At 38.6% G+C, this 26,668-nt stretch overlaps 1 protein-coding gene across 1 annotated transcript in view; it reads left to right on the top strand.

Annotated features, from left to right (window-relative positions):
• Window positions 1-779: 779 nt before the first annotated feature.
• The window catches only part of ANKFN1 (ankyrin repeat and fibronectin type III domain containing 1), a 70,072-nt gene continuing 44,183 nt past the window's right edge, over window positions 780-26,668 (top strand). The window contains exons 1-4 of the mRNA XM_064467102.1: window positions 780-965; window positions 8,107-8,317; window positions 12,792-12,986; window positions 14,479-14,592. Coding sequence (XP_064323172.1) covers window positions 780-965; window positions 8,107-8,317; window positions 12,792-12,986; window positions 14,479-14,592 — 706 coding nt within the window. The remainder of the gene's footprint in view (window positions 966-8,106; window positions 8,318-12,791; window positions 12,987-14,478; window positions 14,593-26,668) is intronic.

A 26,668-nucleotide genomic window follows, 5' to 3' on the forward strand; every position in this document is an offset into this window, starting at 1 on the left:
CATTTGGATGATAGCATGCAAATTAAATGTAACCTCATGCATTATTTCTGTAGTAGCTTGTGATGAGTCCATAAATGAAAAAGTATTTTGAATCCAGCCATACTTTCTGAGTGAGAAATACTGCTTTGAGTCTCCAGAGAAAGAGAATCCACCCACCCAACTGAAAACATCACATGCTTTTGGAGCACACGGTTTGCTAGCAGACAGTAATGTGGGCAATAAAGCGCCTGTCTTGCCACAGTTGTGCTTGTGTCAAACTTAAGTCACTTGGCCAGTTAAATCCAGCCCTGCATTGTGTTCTGTAAGTACATTTTTTTAACCCTCTCAGTTGCTTCAGTTTTGTTTTAAGAAACCATTGTTCTGACAAAATGCAGGTTATGTACATTACCTAAATTGTATAGTAACATTTACATGTGGGTGTCATGTTTTGACACCTGTATACCAGAACTCTCTCTGTCAAAAGGCCACTGCCCTCATTAAAAGAAACCCCTTCTCCTTATACAAATTAGCAAATAGTTCTGAAGTGGTCTGTTTTATTTTTCCATCCTTCATTCTCCCTTCCCATAAATAACCATAGGACTAACTCCATAAGGAACAATTTGCTATTGAAAAAGCCCAAAGATATGCTTCTGAGTGTTCAAAAAGTGTGTGTGAAAGTGATTTTTGCCACAGAAGCCTTGCAATGTGTGTTTCAACGATACATTTCTGATCAATGATGTTAGTGTAGCAAAACCATGTTAAACAGCTGTTGTTTTTCTTCTAGAAACTACTAGCTGAAAATGACACAGCAAATGCATAACTTAAGTCTCCTCCAGACTAAGAAGAACAGTGTGCCATCCTCTCCAAATGCTGCAAAGCGGTTATATCGGAACCTGTCAGAGAAGCTTAAGGGGAGTCATACATCCTTTGATGAAGCATATTTCAGAGCTCGATCTGACCGGCTCAGTCTCCGTAAGACCTCAATGGTAATTACTTGATACTTATCAAATTGCTAATTTACTGTCCTATTAATGTCCTTAATTGGTTTGGTTTTATTCTGTACAACTCTCATCATCTCACTTTGTCTGTTCCCTGACCAATGCTGTACATTCTTCCCAGACTTAGCATTTATGATCCTGTGTCAAAATAAAGTCTGACCTTCTTGAAGGCTAAAGAAAAGCTACCTTACTCAAGTGATGATGCTTTATTTTAGGAGTAAGGTCTTAACTTGCCATTAATGTAACAAAATATGGATTAAATCTATACACAGAAGAGTTTCTCTTACAAGAAATGAAGAAAAAGCATTTTGAGAAAACTGAAAATTACTTTAACAGAAGTTCTCATTCTTTTCTGAACAACAGAGCAAGTGGAACTTGCATACTGTGACAGATAAATGCAAGGTTGTTCAGACTGTGGTGTTGGTCACTAGATAAGGCCATGGAAAAAGGCAATCACACCCTACCCTAGTCGCAGAACACAGCTGAGCGCTTTGGTGCCAGCACAAGAAAGTATATAAGCACTTGCTCGACTTAACACTCACAAATGCTCCTATTTATGCCAGTCCTGGTGAAGTTACACAACCTCCAGCACATACATTTTGAAGAATGGACTGTGTCCCTGAAATAATAGCACAGTGTTAAGGTCAGTGCACAACAGAATCTTTTATATTTGCTGGAGGAAGATGAACCTGCTGTTGATACTGCCAAAACAAAATAAATTCCACTTTTCCTTAAGTAGGAAGAACAGACGCATCCTTCAACTTCTCCTCTGAATTATTTTGAGGAAAAGAGTTCCTTGCCGCTTCTGAAGAGCAATGACTTATGACAGCGTCTGTGAATGCGCCAGCAGGCACCTCTCGGAACCATTAATCTGCTGCACTAAAGTGGATGCTTAGCACAGTGCAGGACTAAACTCTGAATATGGTTGGGCCAGATAATAAACATATTATGTTTTGTCAGGAGAAAAGGCACGCTCTAGACTCCTTTAACACTCACAAATCTTTGGTACGTATGAGACAAATTATATGAATCAATGCATGAATTGAAAATAATTTTAAAGTTAATTCAATGATTCTATCCCCTAGGACCACTTCTTTCTTGAAGTCAGAGGACCCATGAATGCCCCATGGAAGGGCTAAGCTGAAATGCAGCTCTAGTGCACTAGAAAGTCAGAAGACCATTGTCTCTCTCCTGTGAAGAAATACTATGACCTGAAGGAAGCAGCGGAGCGTGGCTCTTTCCTCTGAGCTCTGCCAGAGCCAACAGATTTTGTTTTACAGAAGGAGAAGCCTGAAACTTAAACAGGGCCTGATAGCTGGAGAACAGCCTTTGCATGGTAGCCAGCAGCTGTGCTTTGGAGGCAGCAGGTCTCCAGATGCTTTCAGTTTCCAGGGATCACTTGAATTTGGGCCTCTAAGTAGGAACTGTGGGAAAAGATTCTTTAATTCTTTAGCCACTATCTTTTCTTGCCTTTTTCTTTTCATTTGCAAGCTAGTGTGTGACTGAGTGAAAGAGGAGGATAAACTAGTGCTGGGGACCATGCCAGAGCAGACTGACACGTAGACTGAATGAATGCCAGTCTGTTAGCATATCTTCCGACCAGTGTTTCTCTAAATATACACTTCAAGTTACATATTCCTTCAAATATGGTGTCTTTGGTTTTATTTAACTAATGAGAAGAGAAATGGCAAATGAGCATAGCCCAAAGACTGAGGAGCAGCGTACTGCTTCTGAGGCTCAAGCCCTCTGCTATCCACAGAGATTACAACCTCACCTCTCCCTTTTCAGTCCAGATCTGTTAGGCAGTGGGAATGCCTATTCAATCAGTAATTAGGAGACTTGATTTTACGTTGTGATGTGGTTGGTGATTTAATGGGATATAGACTTACTTGTGCTAACTTGGTTTCCCCCAAGTCACTCCACTGTCATGGGAGTGACACAGCTTTTGTCACCACTGACCTACAATGAGTATAGGTTCCTCTAGGTATTTCCAGTGTGGGGTCTGAGCTGGTGTCCCCAGCAGTCAGTGAATAGACTCCCACTGAACTCATAAGGCTTTGGATCCCATTCTATCCATTCTGCCTGTTGTTTTCACAGTTTTCTTTAGAAATAAATCAAGGAAGCCATCAGTGAAGGGGTGGAAATATTCCAGGACAAGTTGCTAGCTGGTGTATTTGCTAATCATTGAGTTTCTGTGCTACAGTCAATGACTAAAATCATGTCTCCAGACAAGTGAACAACGTTTGTTAGAATTTGTTTTCTTTCAGCTTTGGCTAGTGAAGAGTTTTCTTTCCATTCTCTCTTGCTGTGCAACACTTTCCATTCAGTAAATTGTTGTCTTGCTGCAGACATAGCAATGTCCCAGAATAGCTTTATTCTTGAACTCATGTTTATCAAAACAAGTCTTTGCAGAAACTACTTTAACATTTTTTCCAACTCCAGTAGCACATAGTGGACTTTTTCAGTCAAACCTAGAGCAAATATCTTGAAAGGGGCACTTCATTTTAATTAAGCTACATAAGATTGCATTTCTAAACACTCCAGCACTGAATCACTTACTGGAACATGGTTATTACTTACTGCAAAGCAATACTGTAGTCCTTTTCAGTATATACATTTGTGCATCAGAGTAACACCTAAATAAATTAATCACATAGCACAGCTGTCTAGCTAATGATTAGAGGCTGCAGGACTGAGTCAAGGAAAAAGCAATGTTAAAACTACCCCTAAACTTTGCCTGATCACTTGTAAATGTGATTCAGTTTCTCTTTGAATTCAATGGTTCTGTCTTTTCAGAGCAGAAGAAAGTTATCTAGTAAATGTAAATGAAGGTAGAAATCAGAAGGCTTATGTTAGTATTTGTGACAATACCAGCTGGGCTAAAATTCAGGACACGGGTCTAAAGCTACTACATCTTACCCTTATGTGAACTGCTTACCGTTGGGCTACAGATGTCTGAATCACGCTGCAATACTAGAGAGCCTTTTACATAGAGAATGATCAGCTTTTTGCAGAAAACTGTATAATCTTCAAATATATTTGTTTTCTGTGTGAAAGAAAATAGTTTGAGAAAAGTTGTTCAGGTGTGTAGAATGTTTTTCTGGACTTGGAGAACTGGACTCGATGCAGACTTCCCAATGGGGCGATTCACTGGCAGGGCTGAAAATGTGGTAGATATTTTCTGTCTGAAATAGATATAGCGTTGTTAGATGCCCACTTGTATGTGGATGAGGGATGCATACATGCCCAGTTAGAAAGGCCGTATCATAGTTCCCATGTTTTCACACTCTTTGAAGTTATGAGACTTGCCAACATATTTCAGCCTATTGCTTGTGTCTGAATTGTTCGTTTGGAAAACCTGATATTTGCAGTTTGGTCTCATAAATGTTTGGATTGGATGAAGTAGCTTATAAAAGTCATGCTCTGTTTCTTGTTTAAATCAATGCAGCTTTTTCAATCAGATTTCTAATAAAATGAAGAAATAGAAATTTGCTTTTATTTTTTCCCATTTGGTGAAGCACTCTTGCCAACTGATTATCTGGCAAGAGCGTTTATGAGGAATTAACTTAAGCATGTGCTTAGATTCTGTTCTGCAACTTCAGGTATTTAATTTGGCAAGCAAAAATCTAAAGATGTGTTTTCAAAGGCATCTAGGCAGGTCTAAATCTCAATAACTAAATCAAAAAATAACAATTCAAACCAAAGTTTTAAAAATAATTCTACAATAATCATTCAGGTAGGTAAAATCTGTTTTTAAAGTGTGCGTATATATATCTGAAAAGGGCCAAATGCTTCTGTCAGCCATATAATTGGGTTAATTTCAGCTGTAATAATGAAGATAGCCATCTCTTTTTTTGTTATGTAACAGAGATTTTTTGGTTTTCTGTAACACAAGAAACTCCTGAGATGTAGAACATGATTTATTGAGTTGCACACAAAATTTGAATTAAAGCCAAACAACAGTATTGAACACTTAGGGTAGCGCTCTACAAACGCTAGCTCATTTAACTTTTATGCAGATACATAAAGTCAATTAAAAGAGAATTACTATTCTGATCTTATAAAAGAGGAAAGCTGAGCAGGTACCCAGTGCCACAGAGGTGGAAATATGAACCAAGAAACACCTGGTTTCCTGTCCTAAGTGGGCCTCACAAGCCTCTCATTGAGTAAAACCATCAGCTGTACCTTTTTCTTCTGCTCTCAGACTGTTCGCTGGTGTTTCCTAAAATGAACTTAACTAAAAGAAATGGAAACTAATGCAGTCATTCCATTTACTTCAACCAATTCCCTTTGTAGTAAGCTCTTTATGAATTTGCTGGTAAAGAAACGGATTTTCCCAGCTGTGATCAGTTAAGAGAGTAATACAATTTTGTTTGTTTTCTGATTGGATCAAAACGCAGATGCTTCTGAAGCATAAATACACTTTATGTACATAAGCAACAGGATAGAGGAAGTTCCAAAATCAGTAGAAAAAGAATTTGAAATGGGTGTAAACTGTGATGAAATTAATGCTTTTTAGAGTGTTGATACATATTTTTGGAGAATTGGTGAATATATTTTGCATTTCTAATAATTTATATGAAAAAAACAGTCTATCAGTTCACAGTTCTGCATTCATAATAATGAAGTTTCAAAGAGTGAAGGAGCACAGCATTTTTTTTATCCTCTTTAGGTAGAACATCAATTATCTATTTATGTTAACTTTGAGTATATAGTACAGTGCTATATATATCTGCTAAATGCATATCGTTGGCTTCAGTGGGACTTGATGACACATAGAACATATCAGATTCATACCATTAACTAAAATATTTTGTAATTATAATTAAGAGTAATTAAAATTATTCTGATTTCCAGCCAGAACACTTCATCCCTTCAGGGTAGGGGAAAAATACCAGAATAAGGGTAAGATCTCTGATTTCAGGATGATAAGGTGTTATATAAGCAAGCAGCAGATGTGTGTAGCTACTGGAATGAAAAGAAGTATTGCTGCATTGCAGTAAAAATTTCTGTCATTTTTAAGTTTTACCTTAAAATAGAAATATGTGCTGGCCTTTTTTCTAAAATTTTCTGGAGATGTGTCCTCTTTAATGTCCTTAAAGACGATTTTTTGCCTCGAACAGAGGGGTGGATAAAGAATGATAAATCTAGCTGCTTACAATTCAACTGTTCCTTTTTCTGAGATTTTTCTCTTACACCTAACACTGAAGTATGATCAAAGTATTTGATAATGAAATTAGATCTGAATCTTACAATCTAAAGAAGACTCTGAGAACAAGAATTTGACAGAGACCCATTTTGATGAAGCACTTGTTTAAATAGTATCTTTTATTGTGCATGGAAATCTACAGAAAAAGTATATCTGCAGCATGAGGTATCTTTTGTACTTCGGTGTCTAAAAGGCAGATTCCCAAGTCAGCACTACTCTTCTGGATTTGCTTTATTGCTGCATAGTTCATCTCATCCTTAGATAGTCATCTAACATCAGTATCTCATTTCTCTGTGTTGACAATTTTGGGTAAAGATCATCTTATGTACATCTGTCGTCTTGTTCTGCTGATCCCTAATATTCAGCATAAGTGGGGTCCATATTAAAACTTTAAGATAACATCATCTTTGTAATCTCTTAGTGTGGTACCAATACTTCACATGCAAAACAGTACACCTGTAAAAAACAAAACCAAAACATTGACGAACTAATCAAACTCCAAGGCGTAGCTGTAGACTCTAATTTTCAGAACTGCTTGCAAACCATTAGTGTATGCGTTTTAGGAGAAGACACAAGATCCAGTGCTCTTTCAGAAAGTGCTGTTTCACTGAGAGCAAAACTTGGACAGGGATATGCCAAATAAAACTACACCAATTTCAAAAAGCTAATGTTTTGATGTGCCTGAAATGTTAATTTCTAATCACAGTAGAAGAAATTTTCTATTCGATTTATTTCATATCATAAAGAATACATTATTATATGAGAATTTTCTCTGTGTTTCCTCCATGTGGGTTTCAGGACACAGGAAGCTAGTTTACATCATGTGTCTGGATTGCTTGCTTTCTATGGTTGCATTTCCTGAGGATGCCCATTGGCACAATATATCTACATAGACCTCAGCTCCTTTATGAGACCACATGCTGAGCCCTCCTTGCTTAGCTGGGCTTCTTGCTTCTACTAATTCATTCCTGAGAGGAAAAAAAACTATTGGGTAATTATGGCAATGGGACACTGGGAGAGAACTTGAGGAAACTTGGCAAATAACATGTCATTACTGTAGGCTCCAGAAGGATGTTCTCATAACAGAAACCTGCAGGCCATGCTACTCTCCTGCACCTGCTTCTTCCCAGCTCAATTAAAAAATGATAGGTTTCTTCGTATTATATGTTCTTTTATCTCCTTGACATTGGTAAGGAAAAGGTTCAATGGTTGTCCCTGCTTGAGAGTCGGTGCCATGTATGTTCTTGAGTTTGGCTGCTTGCGTTCTTGGCTGTGCAGACACATCACTTTCTGGACACGCACACTGGAAAGCCAATGCTTTTCAGTCTCATTTCTACTCTTTATTTGAGGACTATACATTTCAAAGCTGCTTCTAGTTACAAGATAAATGCAAAAATATGAGCACTTAGAAATGACTGAAGTGTTTGAATGAACAGTACCTATTGCTAGCCCACACTGGAGCTGTGAGGGTTTTTCTCCAGAACAGCTTGTTTGATTTGCATTTTGATCACCTGGGTTTGTAGATTTTTACTTTAAACTTTGAGTTCAAAAAGCTCAGTAGTCCAAAACTCTGCTAAAATCATAGTCTCTCGTTCAGTTTCCCACTGAAAACATAAAATACTGCTCATATAGTTTGATTACAGGACAGGTTTCTAAGTAAGTACAGGTTTGTTTTGTATGGGGTTTGAATCTCACTTGAATCTTCCCACAGACCTGAAACAAGTTCAGGCACACAAGTCCAGAGGCACAACAAGCTCAGTTTTGCTGCAAACAATTTCCATGCTTCTAGCCAAACCTAAGCTGGGACTGGAGGATCAATATTTCATAGTAATTTCACAAAACACCAATTTTCTCAATTTATTTTTTAAAACACTGACATTTGAAAAGTTTTACTGAATTTCTGTTTTTATTGATACACAGAACTTCCAGTGCAATGAAGCTATGTTTGAGGCTGTAGAACAACAAGATCTGGATGCTGTTCAGATTCTTCTTTATCAATACACACTGGAGGAACTGGACCTGAACACACCAAACAGTGAGGGACTAACTCCTTTGGATATTGCCATTTTGACAAACAACGTCCCTATTGCCCGGACCCTGCTACACGTTGGGGCAAAGGAAAGCCCACACTGTAAGTAAAGAACACAGATTGAATCAGCTAAGGTCTAATTGCCTGTAGGATATTAGGTTTGTTGCTCTTTTGGGAAATTAATTACATTACACAGAAAAATTGACTGGTTTTATCATAAAGACGACCAGGTCATACCAGCAATAGTACCCCAGTGCTGGAGGACACTTTCAGCAATGTCTGCTTGCTGAATGTGTGCATCTTTTTTGTTCTCTATGTCAGGTACACCAACTGATGAATCAGGCTGAGCTTCTAATGTGATTAACACTGGGGCAGCAGCTGAGTTTATATCAATACTGAGAAAAAAATTCTTTAAAAATATGGAAACAGGAATTGAGTGAGTGATTCAAATATCATGGTCTGAAATATGGAGGTTTTCATCAAAAATGAAAGGACGATGGGTTGTCTAGACTTGGGTTTATTTTGATTATCCTTTGATTTTTGGCTATGCTGCCTTCAGGAGACAGGTTGTGTTGAAATCTATCATTTCCATTACCCACAGACTCCTCACTCTTAGTCTTCATATGGCCTAAAATCCCACCTAAATGAGAATTTCAAAATTCTTCAGAACCAGAGAAAATCTAAACACAAAACAGACCGTCTCACTTTACTGGAATACCAATACCGCTTATAACTACATATTGTAGTTTTAAAACTCCATTGTATTCCTTCATGGGCATTTTTATGCACAATTTGTGAGTTGGAGGGTGACTTACCAACCCAATTAATCAACCATATACCATGACACAAACTCTGACGCCTTACTTGTGTCTAAAAATACACCAATGTATGCGAATTTGTTTTAAACTGTCAATGCCTATATTTAGGACATTCCCAGCAAGGCTATAATGAGACTGTGTTTGAGGGGTTCGGCCACTGCAGACTCTGCCATTAATTTGAAGTTAGTTAAATTAACAACATTTAGTGCTGGCATGTCAATCTCAGTGCTCCAGGAAATTGCACCTTGAGGCTACTAACATTGCCAGTTTTTTCACTGGAGAGTGTATGTGCATGTGCGTGTGTGTGTTGAGTTTTTTTGCCAGACCCTCAGTGTTGGTACACCTTTATTGCTTTTCTATGTCCACAGCACTTATATTATCATTTATTCTGGCCTCCTTTAACCTTCCCTGGAGATTTTTGCATAGTGTAGCTGCTCAGTGAAAAGAGTTTTTTAGTTTTATATTTATTTGTTTATTTTTCTGTCATGGTTCATGACTGAGGCTTTAAAAAAAAGTGTGACAGCATTTAGAGTACATGATTGACTGCTGAAGCAACATTCATTAACCATGACAAATCTAGAGGAAAACACAGTCTTGAGTGTTCTAAACAGCAGTAAAAAAGACTAAACTAATTTTTCATTGACCTCATCTGTAAATAAATGCAGTCTGATGGCGAGCAGGGGCAATCATAAATTAGTATTCATTTCCTGTAATTAATGCAAACATGCCTATGAACACAGAGAATATGAATATATAACCACCTCATTTCCATTTCAAAATATACCCACCAAATTTCCACTTCACTTATCTTGATTTTTAGGTTTTCTGATTGAAATAATGGATGAAGCATTCTCAATAAAAAGTGAACGACTGTTTATTTGGGGGTGGTTTTTTGCCTTATGGCTTTACACTTGCTACTTGAGAGCAAAATACAAAAAGTTATTTTCAGCACTCAAAACAAAGGCTCACAGCATCTTTGTATGTGGCTTCATTCTTGTGGCACTGATAGCAGTCACTTCCTATTTTCTCTAGTCTTTCTGCTTTGCTTTCTGTACTTAACTGACCCTGTTAGGATTAAATCCATTTTGGTTTTATGATCTCAGGGCTGCAAGAACAAGATCCAGCACCCTGTGGAAGCATTTTCATTTCTCTATGGTGGGTAGTTGAGCAAGACTTCCCCAGGCTGAGCGGGAGGGGAGGGGATTTCAAGGTAAAATTCTGACTCATCCCAATTTTGGGACAGGACACAAGCATCTCTTAATCTGTTTGGAAATGTATAGGGCAGATGCACAGATCTGTGTGGCTGCAAGGTTGAGGAATTCCCCTTTCCAAATGCACACAGAAAGCTTCCTACACAGAGAAAACTCTCGCTTTTCCACTACATTAGCTGTAGTGATCAAGCTGAAATCTCCTTATAGCCCCTAACCTAATGCTGTACAAAAGAGGATCTGGAGGACAGATAGCTTCCATGTGTATCACCTGGATTTCTGCCTGGAATAGGAACAATAGCAGATAAAGCAATAGAAAGTGAAACTATGATCTTCATTTCCACATGGAGCTCAGACTGTATAAATCTTAACAGGAACCCAACATCTCTTAACCACAAAGTAAGTAAGATCAGAAAGGACAGCATTTAAAATATTAATTTAGTTGGGGAGAAGGCAAAGTCCACTGTGTTATCTTTTCAGTTACTCTTATTCATCATATTGTCATGGTTTGGCTTGTCTTGTTCTTGTGAACCCAAATAAAAATAAGACTAAATTTTTCAGTGGCTGATTGGGCACATTTCCAAGGCCTGATAATTGTGGGTCAGAATCTTGATTAAACAGATAGAGCCAGATCCTTAGTGAGAACTTGAACCAATGCCAGTTCTCAATCACCTGAAGTTCTGGTACATAAAATCTCCTTCCTCGGTCCTGTTGTGCTATCAGATGTGTTGCGTGCTTGTTGTAGGCATGGATCCAGCAAACTGTATCACCTTTGGCCTCCCAGCAAACAGGCAGTTCTGAAGATACCAGCAGATTCCAGCAAGCCTGGCCATATGTCTCTGATGTCCATATGAAGAATGATCAAACTTCAAGGATGGCTTCAAGCCAGCTTTTGAAAGCAAAGTTTTAGAGACAAACATTCTTCAAAAACAACCTTTTGGATGTCAGAGGCGTTGAGTAATTCTTTGCTCTCCTGTGGCTTTGAAGATCCCAGGGCACTTTTCACATTAGTAGGTAGGGTTATTCTTAGACTCTGCTAAACTTTGATTGTGATATTGTTATGAGAGACAGAGGGCAAAAGTTAAAACAAGAGGTTCAGACTGGATAAAGCGAACTCCTTTTTCACCATAAGGACAGCAAAGCAGCGGAACTGGTTGCCTAGAGTTGTTGTAAAGCCTCCATCCTGGGAAGATTTCAAGACCAGGCTGTGTAATGCCCTCAGTAACTTGGTCTGACCTTATAGCTGACCTTGTTTTGAACAAGAAGGTTGGACTAGAGAAGGTCCTTTCCAATTTGATTTGTCCCATAATCCTATGATTCCAGTTTAGGAATAACACATTCCTATGTGCAGACATCTTCGCTCGTGGTGTTTTGATGTCAAAAATCTGTCAGAGTCTTGGTCCTTTATATGGTACAGTTTGATGTTTTCAGAGATGCCTACCAAGGCCTGGCTGTCCTGCACAGCAACTCCCCATCATTGCTAAGAGCAGCTGCTTGTGCCAGGGCAGTGTTTTTGGTAAACAAGGGCTTTTAAAATTAAGACTATTCTGCAAAAATACGAGACACCAGAGAAAAGTTATTTTCTGTGATTTCAGAATTCCTTCTCTTGCACACTATTTCCTGCATATTGAACATCAGATCAGTGGTTGCATTTTTTTTCAGATTAAACACCTTTACAAGTCCTATTTTCTAAACTGCAAATAGTTTGAACAATTTCAGGCTAAGAACATTTCTGAACATAGGGCTTGATTCACTGCATTTCACTGTAAAATCAAGAGGCTGGTTTAGGGTGGTCTTATGGACTTGGGCTAAAATCAAACCTATTTTAGTTTGTAACCTATGCAATCTTCATTTTCACCTTTATTAGCACGCAGTAGTTCCTACAGGCAATCTGAACCACTAAACGTCAAATTAAAATTATTCTGAGCACTGGAGAAAAACAAAACCTTCATGTGTCGAGCTGCTCGCTCTCTGTCCAGTCCGTCAGAGGACTAAGTGGATATTACAGGGGCAAAATTGTGGCATAAAGAAAACCTGGAAAGAGACCCATTCTATACCAGCCATGGACCTTAGGCACAAAACTTTCATTCTTAAGTTTGCCAATTAGCTCTCTCTTTGCTTGTAGAGATTTATATATTGCGTGTGTTTATAACCAGTACAACCTTGGTTTTTTCTATGAAAGTTTATGATATTATGGCAAAGTAGGGGTTGGATAGAAACCAAATGCTTTCTTATTTTAGTTCATTTTTAATGTTCTACCTACTTAAAACATACATGCAATTTCAGTCTAATTAAGACATTTTTAAGCATATAAGAAACATCGGAAGAGAATATTTGCTCCATTTATTCATGTTGTTAACTCCATTTAAGTGGCCAGATCCTTAAGTGGTATAAATTGGCATGCTCTAATCCATTTGATGACAAGATAACTACTGCAAGGCCGAGTGTCTGAGGATTTGATCTTACAGGTGTTATACCAGAATGCGTAAGGCCAGAATTTTGTCGCGTAAGTCCACCAAGCAATTACTTACCTCTCCCTTTTCTTGGTAGTTGTTAACATGGAAAGCAGGTCAGCGCATCTCAGTACACTGGTCCAGGAAGCACAGCAGCGAGTTACTGAATTGTCTGCACAAGTGACGAATGAAGGCCTTGGTACAGACAACCCAGAAAAAGAGAAGCAACTAAAAGCGTGGGAATGTAGATACAGGCTATTCAAGCGCATGAAGGCAGGCTACGAGCATGCTAGTAAGTAGAAGAAAGTACCTGCAAAATTCAAGATGATCTCTAGAAGTGAGGACACTCTGAGCAAAAATGCTCTCGCTCACTGATCCCCACAGCACTGCCGTGAAGCAGACGAATGTTAGGGTGGGAAACCTGAGGCATGTGACTAAAGGGCCTTCACAAGAACGAGAGGAAAATCGATGTTAGAACAATAGAGAACCAAATATCTGAGAGCAACCAGCAAACAGCTCCTTTAGGAGAGGGCCGCATAAAATTCATAATATGAGACCTCCAAACTCTTGGTTCAGGATCTAATCATTCTGTCCTGCTTATTTCTCTTCACATTTACTCCTGGATCTCATTTAATGTGCTCAGGGTTTAAAACAGGATGATTAGAAAAGAATATATGAATAGGGAGGAAGAAGGATGGGGACGTTGGCCTTTTTTAAGTTTTAATTTGATATTTTTAAAAAAGTGTTCTGTTTTAGAAGAATAGATTTGTTCTGAACATTTCAGTAAAAACGGACTTTCAGTTTACGTATAAAAATTGTGAAATTTTAATCTTAATTTTGGCATCCACGTATAACAGAGATAGTCACAGATTGGGTCACTTTAAACAGTCGTACACGTGAGTCTGTACCCAAAGTAAATGTGAATTTGGGCTGTGGGAAGGAGTAAACAGGGCTGAATTGTTTCACGCGTAGATCTTTTAGCTGTATCCTATTCAATGAAGTACAATCATTGCCATTAACATTTTTACAACCATCTTTATATAAATCTACTTACAAATAACTTTCTCAAATTTATTGTATTTCTAAGATTACTTCTTCAAGACAGATGTAGTGCTTCATGTATTAGATAATAAACAGAGGAAATACAGCAGAAGTGTAAGTTAATAAAATGATTTTTTAAATCAATCCCAGCAGTAAGTCATGACATTTTGTGTTTGATTTCTGAATTGAGTCTGATTGATATTCTGTGAATTAAGTGGGTTTTTAAAAAAAAATAAAAGGAAAAAAAATATGCCAGGCCTCAACTGACAACTGTATTTTAAAACTAGTACACTGAAACATTTGTGGAATTTGCAATTTCTGAATCAAAATAATGTAAAAATGTTTTCTGTTATTTGATAAATTTGAGTTTGTTAGTGAAACCATAAAGGTTTAATTAGCTCTTTGTGGTTTTGTCCCTTCCCTCTCCTCCTACCCACCCCAAGAGATTTATAGGGGCTTTTCATTGACATAATTAGCATGAATCTGTTTTATTGGGTTACATATATGCAGGAAGATATTTTTAACCAAAAGGAGCCAAAAACCATGATAGAAACAAATGGTGTCTGCAGGATATTGTTAGCAGGGGCACTAATTAAAATGCTCAAAAGGCAGAGAACACAAACACCTACAACCCAAAGCTCACAATTGCAGGGTGATTTTCAGTGGGTTCTTTGAAGACTCAGAAACATTGTTTGAATAGGATTTGTTGTGCTGAAGAGCTGATGTTTTCTCTTCTCTCCCAGGAGCCCCTGAGGCGCCAACCAATGTCTGTCTCATGGTAACAAGCAGTACATCACTCACTGTCACCTTCCAAGAACCTCTGAGTGTCAACTCAGCTGTGGTGACCAAGTATAAAGGTACTGGATTTAGACATCTTTCATTCACCCTAACAACGTACAAAAATTTGAGGGCTAAGTGACAAAGGTATTTATCTACAGAAGATTATATTACAATGCTAGTAATGTTTGAATTTAATTATTTTCCCAGTTAATAGCTGTAGAAATGGAATTTTCTTAAAATATTCCCCAAAGACAAAATTTTTATTAAAAAAGAAATATAAATTAACCATAAGCTTTCTCCATCAGTGCTTTGAAGAAGTTTGCTTGACTCACTGTGGTTAAGACATCAGCTCAATGACTGGGTTGAGATGAGCAGTTATGAAACACAAGCTAACTTTTGGTGCCTGTGGGCTCCTGAAACCATGTGTATCCTTGTAAATGCCAAACCCACACCACCATTCCTTAAAGGAATGCCTCTGGAAGCTGAAACTTTTGGCAGAGGCCTCATACAGCCCAACTAATTAGCTATTCCAGGGCTGCCACATCATTCTTGGAAGAGCAATACACTTGGGGTGGCACCAGTTAGTTGCAAAGTGGAATGAATAGGAAAACGCTTCCATCTGAATAGTGCTGTTGAATAGAAATGGTTTTGAAACAGAATTTCTGTTCCACAGGAAATTCCAACATTTAAAAAATAAAAAGTTTTGTTGAAGATTAGAACAAAAATGAGAAATTTTAAAATTTCCTGTTTAAGGGAACTTCCAGGTTTTCTAAAATGTTTGAACAGTAAAATCTTCAGTGTTAAGTGCAGCAATCCGCAGCCTCCATCTTCCAGTGGGAGCCTGAGCCCTTCCACAGCTCAAGGCACTGAAAAGCACCGTTCTGAAGGTCTGAGGCTGCCTTTGACCAGCCCAGGGGAGTCAAGGAGAGGGGAGCCTGAAAGTCCTCTTAGTTATTTCCCACTGTGTCTCTCTTAATGTTTCCTGTTGCGTTTGTTTCTTTCTATTAATAATTAAAAACTCATTGGAGAGGTACCTGAACCTTGGATTTCCATAGCAAAAACCATAATGGCTGTGCTGTGGGGCAGTCTATTTCGTGTTTCCGCATGTGGGTGTCCAGGGATTGCTTCAAGAGGAGAGATTCAGAGAGCCCCAGTCCGTCAAGGGCTCGTGGAACTCTTCTGAAGGTGGGACATGCCAGAGCACAGACTCCACTGGCATCAAGGACTGCATGAGTTTATTTTGGAAAAGGCAGATTCTCTCTTTCTTTCCTCCCCCTGCTCCTGGTCAGACATTCCACTCATCACTGGCTACGCGCAGTAAAAATTTTTTTTTTACGGTGTAAGAAAAACCCAACCTCCCAGACATCGCTAAAGCCATCAGAGTGATTCCATTCCCGATAGCCTCGGTAGAAGGGCGAACTACTGTATTACACCTAGTCAGCTGCGCAGTGCTGCAGGAAGTGTGAGTTTCAAAAACATCAAAGCCCTTTAGAAGCCTAAATCTAATTTTCAGCCATGGGTTGGGTTGCCAGGAAACTAAATTTCATTTAAGGGCTTCCTACTGCCTGATTTACTTGTGAAAATGATACGTGGGCTCCTAAAACATTTAAGTTCTCTTGAAAATATTAGCCTGCTCTTTGTAATACACATATTTGAAACAACCCTGAAATATTGTCCACAGTCTAATTATAATGAACGCTGATGTTTTCACAGTAAAGCAAATTCCCAAATAGAACCGATTTTTAAAACAATTTCCTAAAGGTTGCAGTATTTTTCTCTTGTGTATTCATTTGGGTTGCATCTGGTTTGCACCATGTCAATTCTGTCCTCTTTTTGGTAAGCACAACATTCAGAGAAACTTAATCCAACCTGACCTGACTTTCTAATCAGACTAGGTAGCACTGCTGTCGTATTTTGAATTACCCTCACTGGTGATCATTTTATGCTTTATCAAGTTGACAGTTAGTTTTGCCAGAATGTTCTTTTTAAATCCTTTATCCCAGGAGACTTGCATATTTATGGTTAGATAAAAAGAAAGATCATTAATGGCTCCTTTTGGTGACTTTCGGGAATTAATTAAGCACTGGTTGTAGAATTGTTTATTACATTATGGAGTGAGATTCTTTGTGCTAGTTTGAGGGGTCATAAAATGAACCTTTCAAATGATCACTTGCAAGAATGATTAGAACCAGCTAGCAATTACTAGCCCTGAAAGGAGAGCATGATAACACTGTGTGAGGATCTTTTTAGTCAGATATATAAACCTCCTATCGAGAAAACCGTCCAAGCATTTTGCTAATTCAGGGGCAAAAATAAGCTGTTAGGGTTCCCACCCTCCACCCCCCACCCCCCACCCCCCAGTACTTTACCATTTCTTTTTCTAAGCAAATTAAAATTCAGGAGCATTTGCAGCAGTGTTTAGGGAATACCTGCTCATTAACAGAAGCTAATAATATTCTCTTCTCCAGACCTGAATTATAGGGGATAAAAACTGACATCACTTCTGTTCAGTTTAGTTCCCTAAAAACAGTGAGAAACTGCCAATTCTTTTTTTTTTGTGTGTCATCTTTTTTTTTTAACATATTTTTCCAAAGCTTTATTTGCCCAAATGTCATTTAGAAACCAAGCTTGGAACATTATCTAACTGTCTGCTATTTTCCTGTGTGTGATCTTTTCCCTTGTTAGCTGTATAACTTACAAATAATAATACAGGAGAATAATACTTTGCACTCACTCTCTAACCACTAAAACCATCTCACTTCATTAGGAGATTTAATTTTAACCACACACAGTGAATGGGTATTGACTTTGGTGTCCCAGCTGGATGGCAGTTCAGTGACTGCATTCTGTTGAGCCATTGCTTTAAGGAGCCAGAGTATTCCTTACTTCCTCTCCTGGATTGTTGTTTAATGTTGCAGGCACCATCCTAATGGCTCCCTTCAGTTTCCCTCCAGAGAAGGCTACAGCGTGGTGGTGGCTGACGTGAAATGATTCCTATGTATATTGTAACTTAGTAAAGTGTTTTGAGGCTGGAAGCAGACAGGCATGACATAAATCAATAATAATAGTAATAACCTGCTCCATGCTACAGAAAGATTCAAAGCCAGAGACACCTCACCCCAGCCAGTTTTAGGAAGGATGTGAAGCATCACTGTAATATTGAGAAGAAAAACCCCTGCCTTTGGTTAATCATGCCCTAAAGCCAAACTTCACATCCCACAGTGGAAGTACTTAAGACCTGCTTTAGTTTTACATCTTTGAAAACACAATCAAAATGTTCCACGCTAATACACAAAATAACTTGCCACAGTTTGAAGCTAGGGCGAACCTTCTGTTTACACTGTCACATTTTACTGCATGATGTATTTTTATCCTGGAGCTACACTCCTGTGACAATCTTGATGCAAAGAATCCCAGCAGCAACAAAATCCAGATAGGCACCACTTGACTCCTAGGAACAGTCCCACTAGAGCCCAGTGGTAAGTGCTTGAGGGGCTTTTAAGAACGGTTGTCTTTCATTAATTAGCCTTTCTAGGGCTCACATGTTCCACGCAACACATACACATAATGGAAGCAGTTTTATTTAAAGAACAAAATTATAAGTAATGGTAAGTAGTTTTGTTGCACGCACTTATTTTCTGCGCATTTTAAACCCAGTAATTATTTTGCTTTTATGATGAATACGTACAGGTAAACCTCCTCATACTGCATAATTTTTTTCATCCACTTCCCAGCCGCAGTAGCCATAATAATGCTGCGATCCCCAAGTATGGGATAAGGAAGAAAAATGGACATAGTGCTGATTATTACCTACTGGAAAGGATCACTATGCAATGGAAAATCTCTGTTTATATTTTATTTACAATTTTTAAACAAGCATCTATATTCCCTTTTAGAGAAAAAATTAAACAGCCTGTATAACCAAAGTTGAACTAATTTATTTAAGGCCCTGGAACTATTTATGTTTGAAGAAAGAAAAAAATCTGAGCCATGTTTGATGTAGCAAACAGAGCTGATCTCTCTGTTTGGATGTAGCTGTGGACTGGGATGCCAAGTTATTTTCCAGATAGTGATGCTAAGCTGTCTGGGCCACTTTAGCCCTTGTTACCTTTTTGTTTAGCTTTTTATTTTAGCAGAATATGTCACGTTTGTCAGGACTGCCCAGCTGCCTTCTAGGATTTCTGTTGGAGGGAAAGAAGAATTTTTTAATTTTCTGTGTCAATGTAGCTCTTAAAAAAAAAAAAAAAAAGAAAAAAACCAACACATCAGCTTCAGGAAAGAAGGAGTTGTTTTGCTTAAATTTTGACAAAATGTCGTTCCCTGCCTCCCATCATCCAAGGCAATTCATGGTTCATTTCAGAATTTTTTTGCATGAGAATAATTTAAATTGTCTTTAAATCACTGGCTCAGTCCTAGCTAGATATGAGGTCACCACAGTGTGTTGCTATCGCGCAGCTGCATGAAATGGGTTTGAAATACGCACGTACCTTTGTCTAGGAGAGGCTGGTGCAATTTGGTGTTATCATTGGAAGCCTCAACTCAAGGATGAACAGAGCTGCTTTTTCAGGGAGATCAGGGGATGATGAAGCCTGCCAGGTTGGGCCTGTACGATACATGTTCTGTAGCTCAAAAAAAATCTGTATTTGAGATTCTCAGTTGACATCTCACTGTGTCAATTGAAATTTTTATATTTCAGTGTGAAAAACCTCAAAGATTTTACAAAAACTATCTACAAATTTTGCGTGATTCTGCATGTTTTACTCTCGGGGTAATCCTTTCACAACCAAATAATCTTACCATATTGCGTGGGCTTCTGCTTGTCCCTGTGAGCATGTACAAACAGCATATACCATACCTTTTGTAATTTTGTATTTGATCAACAGTTGGCTTGCCGTGGTTGCTCGCATTTGGATTTGTTCCATAACAGTCTTCTTGCAGTGATCCTTCTAGTTCTGTACAGTGGGTTTGACTCCAGACAGATTTGCCTAGTCTAATAGGTAGAGCTTACTCAAAGATCTAAACACATATATATACTCTTCGAGCTTTTTTCCCCACTTTGATGGCACCTGACTGTCCACATAGCCGTGTCAGCGTAGAAAACAGCAAGCCTGTGCTTTCTTTGATTTCTAGAATAACCCTGGTTATTGAAATGAATGCTTGTAGATGTGAATCTTAGGTATGAAAAAGTGGTGCTTTAATATTAATACCTCTGCAACTTTCTGAAGTAGATGCTGTGTCACTGCTTGATCCTGGTCCAGTCTATAGCGGAATTAAGTACCATTCTGCATTCAACTTGATCTTGAAACGCTTTTCACTTATTATCCAAAGTTTCATTGTATATTTTGAAACTCATTCTTTCTTTCCCCAAAACAGTTCTTACTCCATAAAAAGGAAAGAGAATACATTTCTTTGTAAGACATTTGAATTTATCCTGCTGAATAGGTGTGGTCTGATATTTTTTACAGTAGTTCATTTATGGTGTTTTATTAGGTCTCCTGGGCACTTTATTTGCACATTACATTTTGGTAGCTAACAGAGCTGTGCAATTTGACTTCTATTTTTATGCCTAGCAAGTACAGAAATGTATAAATGTTAAAACAAACCTTTCTATTTCTAGCTCCTGTCAATGTCTGTAGTATGTGTTGGACTTAACATAAAATTTAAGAACTTCTATTTTTTAGGTTTGCTGTGTATTTAAAGCCACCTTTGATCACGGATCACATATTAAGTGATGGTGTCATTAACTAATGTAGTTTATCAGACACCAGTTACTCAATTCAATCATTCTTTCCTCCTGTTTTGTGTTTTATAAGGATTTTGAACAGCAGCTCAAGATGAATGGCTATGAGAAAACCCAGACATACAGGCTCTGGTTTTGTCTGCCTTTGGTGTCTAAGAAAAAAGGCTCCTATAATGATGTTGCTGAATTTTAGACATTGCTTTACGTTTTACATTTGCTTTGACTTACCAAAATTAATCAGTATTTTAAAAAATTATTTTCATGTGGCTAAGCGTGATAGCTTCCAGTTCATACGTATTGCATAGAAGAGGTGAATTTCTTGTAGTCAGTGGTAGGACTGGAACTCGAGACCTTCAGGTGCTGTCTTGAAGGAGGTTCCTGATTTAGCAGATCATTTGATTCATGGGTTTGGGAATGCTTCTTCACCGGAGGCTTAGGCAAAACCAGAATCTCTTCAAAGTGATTGTGGTAAAGTTTCCCTGCTCACCGCTTTGTCTGAAGTCTTCTCTGGTCCATCATGGACTTTTCTGGACCACTTACAAGCATAAAGGGTCTAAAACATAGTTAGTTTGCCTCTCCAACCAAAACTTGATTCTGTTCTAGTAATTAGGTCTGACCCACACAACTGATAAATGAATGTAAATTTGGAATCAGGCCTTTCGATCTGCTTCAACCTCATGTGCTGAGCATCAGTTTCAGGGTTTACTGTTTTCATGCATGAGTGCCCAGTTAGTTCACGCATGAACACCCAATCAATTTATGCATGAGCGCCCAATGAGTTCATGCATGAGCACCCATTTAATTTACCAATGAACGTCCAGCTAGTTCACCTATGAGCGCCCTGTTATCTCACGTCTGAGCACCCAATGAGTTCATGCATGAGCACCCACTTAGCTCATGCCTGAGTACTATGTGGGGCATGTATGGCAGATTTCAGTAGCCAGGGGCCACAGGTGTGGGAGGAGGTCAGGAGATGCCAGGCGCTGGTCAGAACTGGCCCACCTAGCTCTAAATGCGATGGAAAACCCCATCGCTGAATGTAACCCCATGGTGGAAACGAGGGAAGTTGAGAGTAGGAAAAGGGGAGGATAGGTGTTTGGCATAAGTTGAGCCGGGGAAAGGCAGTGGAAGGGCGTTCACTTAAACGTTTGTTTAATTGTTTATGTTTTCTTTCTTCTTGCTCTGAATGAGTGATTAGAAGTTTGTGTTAATTGGCAATAAATTCAATTAAGTAAAAATTCCCCAAATCAAGACTGTTTTGTCTGCAACACCTGGCTGCAGTGCTAGGGAAAGGTAAAAGCTCTTTAAGTTACTGTAGGGATTATTTTATAAAGAAATAATAGCTTTCAATATAATTAATTAACATCTATGCAGCTAAGACCCTCTTTAAAAATACATTACGGGAGAACCAGAGGAAAAGCAGTGGAATCCCATTAAACAGATTACTTGAATTAACGTTTGTGTATTTACTTTCTTTGTTAACAGTGCCGTGCAGTGTTCTGGTTTGCCTCGTACATTGTGATAGATTACTTTTTTGTTTGCATTTTCCCAACTGTTCGTTATTAATTAGATTTTAATGTATTATGTTCTGGGAAGAAGCTGAGCCTAACTCATGTGTGCTTCACAGAAACGAGTAGTCCTTATGTTCATAAGCTTCCCCACCAGCTTTGGTTATACAGATTACATGAGTAAAACGTACCCACTGGGAGTGGAAATTCACAGAATCGGAGCCAAGCCCGTTATACCTTTCTAGGATGTGAAGCCCTTGCACAAGAACCCCATTTATTCTCCAATCCCTTTTTACAGTTCTAACACATATTTTGTCCCACTTTCCACAGCCAGAGAGGGATATGTTTGTCATTGCAGGGCTGAGACACAAATCTTGGCTGTTATTATAATCCATTGTAGCTTTTTAACCTCTGGCCCTCACTGGAAGGCAATATGTACCCACATGGCACATTTTGTTAGTATTTATAAAATGTTAGCAAGAAATGTCATTTTCACAAACAGAAAGGAAAAAAGTTCCTTCTTGTACTGGAATAACTGACTCTATTACTAATGGATAAGGAATTGTTAGTATTTAATTTAATTAAATACTTGAGAAAAAACAGTCAATAATTTTTTTTTTATTTTCTCTTGGTGGGAATTTTATTACAATGTAATAAAAATAGTATCATAAATCATTTATATAATGTAGATTTGCTATAAGATGAACTAGCGAGACCATGATCAAGCAAAGATGTGTCTTTGGCACCCAGCCTGCTGTCATAATGCCTCCCATAAACATCAAGACATAGAGTATTCTGGCCTGGGTCAAAGGAACATCCACAAACATGGCCACAAGAGAGGTTATTTAACATCATCCGTCATTACTGGCAGGCCTAAAAGGTAAAGGAGCCCACAGCTGTACTACAAATAAAGTATTTGATTATTTTAAAAATTCTCTGAAACAAGTATAATGAAGATTTACAGCCACAGAAGTTTCAAATGAAGACGTGCTCTCTAGGAATAGTCTAGGAATGCTGCTCTTGGTACTCTTCTCAGTACTGTTCTGATGAGAGGCCCTAAACCCACCCGTGGCTCTTTCACACTAAAACACAGCAGTGTTTTATTTACTTCAGGTGGACACAGTGCTGTTTGTTTGCATCTTTTTCATCCTTCTTCAGCCTTATTGATGTTTCAACGGACCCAGTACAAAAAGCCTTGATTAAGTTCACAGAAATAACTGAAATAATAGATAAGATCCAAAATAATGAACACGGGTATTTAGAGCAGTTAGGAGCTCAGGTTTTAAGTTAAGTAGTACCTAGAAATCCTTGTCCCTGGCAATGTCTACACTGTTCTAACTTCTGTGTTTGCACAGCAATATGACCAAATCCCTTAGGCTTTTTCATAAATCCCAGTTAGAGTCCCTAAACAAGCAAACAAATCAAAAGTTGACCTGTCCCTTTTGTAAATGCTGTGGCTCGTATCAGATTGTCCCTGCCTACCTTCTTATTGAGCAGAATGCAACCAATTCCCGACGTTCTAAGTTAGTGTGTGTTTATGGATGGATTACACCCTTCACAGAAAAACCAAATCCATGGGAACAAATGCAAACTCCTCAGTGCCAAACATTTGTTTTTTCCTAATGGAAGCACTGTCTGGGATCTCTGTAAGTACTCCCTACAGCTGGTATGGCTTGTCTTTCTCCTATCATTCTTTGGAGAATTTCCAAACATGAGAGAGGTATAAACAGAGCCTGAAACCCAAATCTGCAAAAATTGAGTTCCTTTCTAAATTCAGGCTGGAAAAAACTATTCGAGGCAGTTGGGAGGAACGGACCAAATACTGCAGTGTCCTCCATCTGAGCTGGTGATGCTGTCTACACCAATAAACTGATTCCTGCTTTTCACTAGTCTTCAATTCTCTTCACTTGTGTTATAATTCTAAATATTTATTTAGGTACTTTCGTCCTGATTTTGTTCACATGAATGGCAGTGTTCAGCATCCTTACATCAAGGTGCTAAAACATTATGAGTGTAAATTATTAAAATTATTTTGTAAAGATCAGCAGGCAGAAAAGATGATGCGGAGTGGTTTCTGGTGTTAGCCCTCTCAGTTTTATATTTCAAAGGAAGCTGTTGAACAATGCAATTATTTGTTTGGAGGCCCTTGGAAACACAAGCTAACATACAGTGTCCTTCAGCCTCGGCCCTGGACATGGGGAGGAAGGGAAGGAGAGAGAATCTTTGCTGCTTAAGCCTGGCTTAAAAGCCATAGTGGCATTATGCTTTGCCCAGGGTCATACAGCCAGTCAGTAGCAAATGCAAGAATAAAACCCAGAATCTCAGCTCAGTACACTATTCTGTAGACCCCATCAGCTTAGCAACACAACTCATGTCCCTCGGTCTAATTAATCTACTCAGCAATTCAGTGAGTAATTTAAGTGCAAGCAAAAACAAATGCCAAGAGAAGTGACAAATTCTACTGTGGCTCGGGCTATTTACTTGACTCAAGAGAAGGTGCTTTCCCGAATGAATCTACAATAGGGTCAGGAGGTGTTTTGTGCCTTCATTTTGTCTCTTGTCTGTCTGTCAATCTCTCTGATAAGCTGATTAAGGCGTGCTCAGTATAACAGAAAGACAGCGAGTGGAAAAGAAACAGGTGAAAATAAACTTCTCCCTTTAAAGTACATGAATTGAGTATTAAAAAAAAAAAAAAAACTTGGCCACAAGTAAGTTACATAACTTAAGCCAGTCTAAAATTATGTGCCAGCAATTTACATGAGTTTTATGTAACTGTTTATACTGCTGTTTATTTAAAAATTACTACTTATCTTGGCGACCGCAGCAACACATCGTGCATTTGCTAGCTCTGGAATACAGGGCACCTTCATTAAAACACATAGTCACCAATATATTAAGCACACAAAAAAAACCCTGCTCTGACATAACGTGAAGTGTCAGATGGAAAGCCGCAACAGCAAAGACATTCAGCGTTCATGACAAAGCAGCCCTTTGGGGTGTTCAGAACGGGACTGGAACATGCTCCATCCTTAATTCACCCAACAGCTTTCAGGTCCTTTACAGCACAGTTGGTACAGTCTACAAGACCCGCTCTTGTTCCTGGGCTCTTATAAAGGACCCTCTTCATCTTCAGGTTTTTATACTTGAGCATTTTTATATTCAACTTTTAAAGTGCTGAGGTTAGCTAGCCTTTTGTTCTTTCTTAAAGTCCCAAGTACTTTAGAGTTACACAGATGGTTGGTATTTTTTGTTTACTACCAGAGCAGTCTCTCCCAGCATTCTCTTTCAGAAAGTGGCAAAGATTTAGCAAAATCTTCATGCTGGGTTGCTCATGCACAAAGTTACATAATTTTTAGATCCAGGTTAATCACAAAGGTAAGACCAGAGATGTGTAGCTTTGTACTGGTACCGGAATAGCCAGAAGCCAGAAGCGTGAGCAACACTGGCCTAATAAATGCAGCACAGGCCATAGGAGCTTGTCCCTTGTTGTTTGGGGCCTGCTGACTGAACAAGATGCTCTACCTCTCCTTGCCTTCATTTTCCCATCTATAAAATTGGGATTCTGGTATTCACATCCTTCTAAAAGGTTTAAAACCCAATGAATGAGAATAGTAGAATAGTATGTATCATTTTTAGACAATCATTATGGTAGAAAGCTGAAATCTGGTGAAGTACAACAGGAGATATAAACTTAAGTGATAAATGACTTAAGCTGATTTGCATGTCTTTAAAACTATATCATGTCATCCTCTTCTCACTTGAATCAGTAAAATAATGGGGAAAAAATTGCTCAAATCAAAAGTAAGCAAAAAATACCAAAATTTGTTACGAATTTCTTTATGACAGATATAATGAGTCAGAGAATGACATTCTGTCAAAAATAGCAATGCTTCATTGTATCCTGTTGATATGTTTTCAGTAGTACTTTGAAACAAGGGGAAAAAGAAGGCACTATTCCAACACAGCTGTTCAAAAAATATTTATTTTTCAGTTATGGAAATTTTTATTGAAACTGAGAGGCAGGTTTTTTTCCAAATGTGAGGTTTTTAAATAGATGTATTTGAAAATTGAATTCCGAGTAACTTTGTACACACCATCTTGTTAGGTAAATATCCTTTAAAAGGTCGGGCGTCAATCATAATGATAACCATAACCTGATCCACAAGCTAATATAATATTCCTAAGGTTTCAGTTTCACGGGTCTCAGCCACCACAGGGTCAGATAAAAGGATAAGTGCAAAACGCTGGCATTTCTCGGCTGTATAATGAGAAGCACAGCTGAGCCTCAGCCTAGCACCCAGTGAAGACTGGGCTGGCTGAGGGGATCAGAGGGGTACACAGCTCTCCTCAGTACCTCGGGAAAGGACTAGCAGACTCCGTCGCTCTCCCTAGCGAGTGGTTGTCATTCAAGGGCCTGGGAGGCCACGGTGTCACCCAGCAATAAGGGTGTTTGCCCTGCACATGGGGCTTCACTAACAGCATGAGCTGGGGCAACAGTTCACTCTAGAACACCAGAGCAAAGCTGTGAGTTAGTATTTCAAATCCCACTTCCTCAGCAGTTCCTGAGATGGCTTTAAAGGCAATGTCAGCCTTTTCTCCCCTTGGTAACTCAGCTTCTTTCTCTGAACTCATTGGTCCTTGTTTATTTCTGAGAAGTGCCATGATGTTGCTAATCATATTACTAGTATCATGATGTTCCTGCTGTACACACACTGGCAAATGTGTAGGATTGCAATCCTGTTTAGATTAAGGCAGTTAATTCCTCTTCAGGCAGTGGGTTAGGATCTCTAAATATTAGGAGCACTTTTCTAAATGCTGGAATACAAATGGAAGGGTTGAGAAGGAGACCCACATCAAGAATAGGGCTGCAGTGTTTATTTGTGTAAGCCACCCAAATTTAAATAT

This window comes from Phalacrocorax carbo, chromosome 16 (assembly GCF_963921805.1).
Source record: "Phalacrocorax carbo chromosome 16, bPhaCar2.1, whole genome shotgun sequence".
Classification (NCBI taxonomy): Eukaryota; Metazoa; Chordata; class Aves; order Suliformes; family Phalacrocoracidae; genus Phalacrocorax; species Phalacrocorax carbo.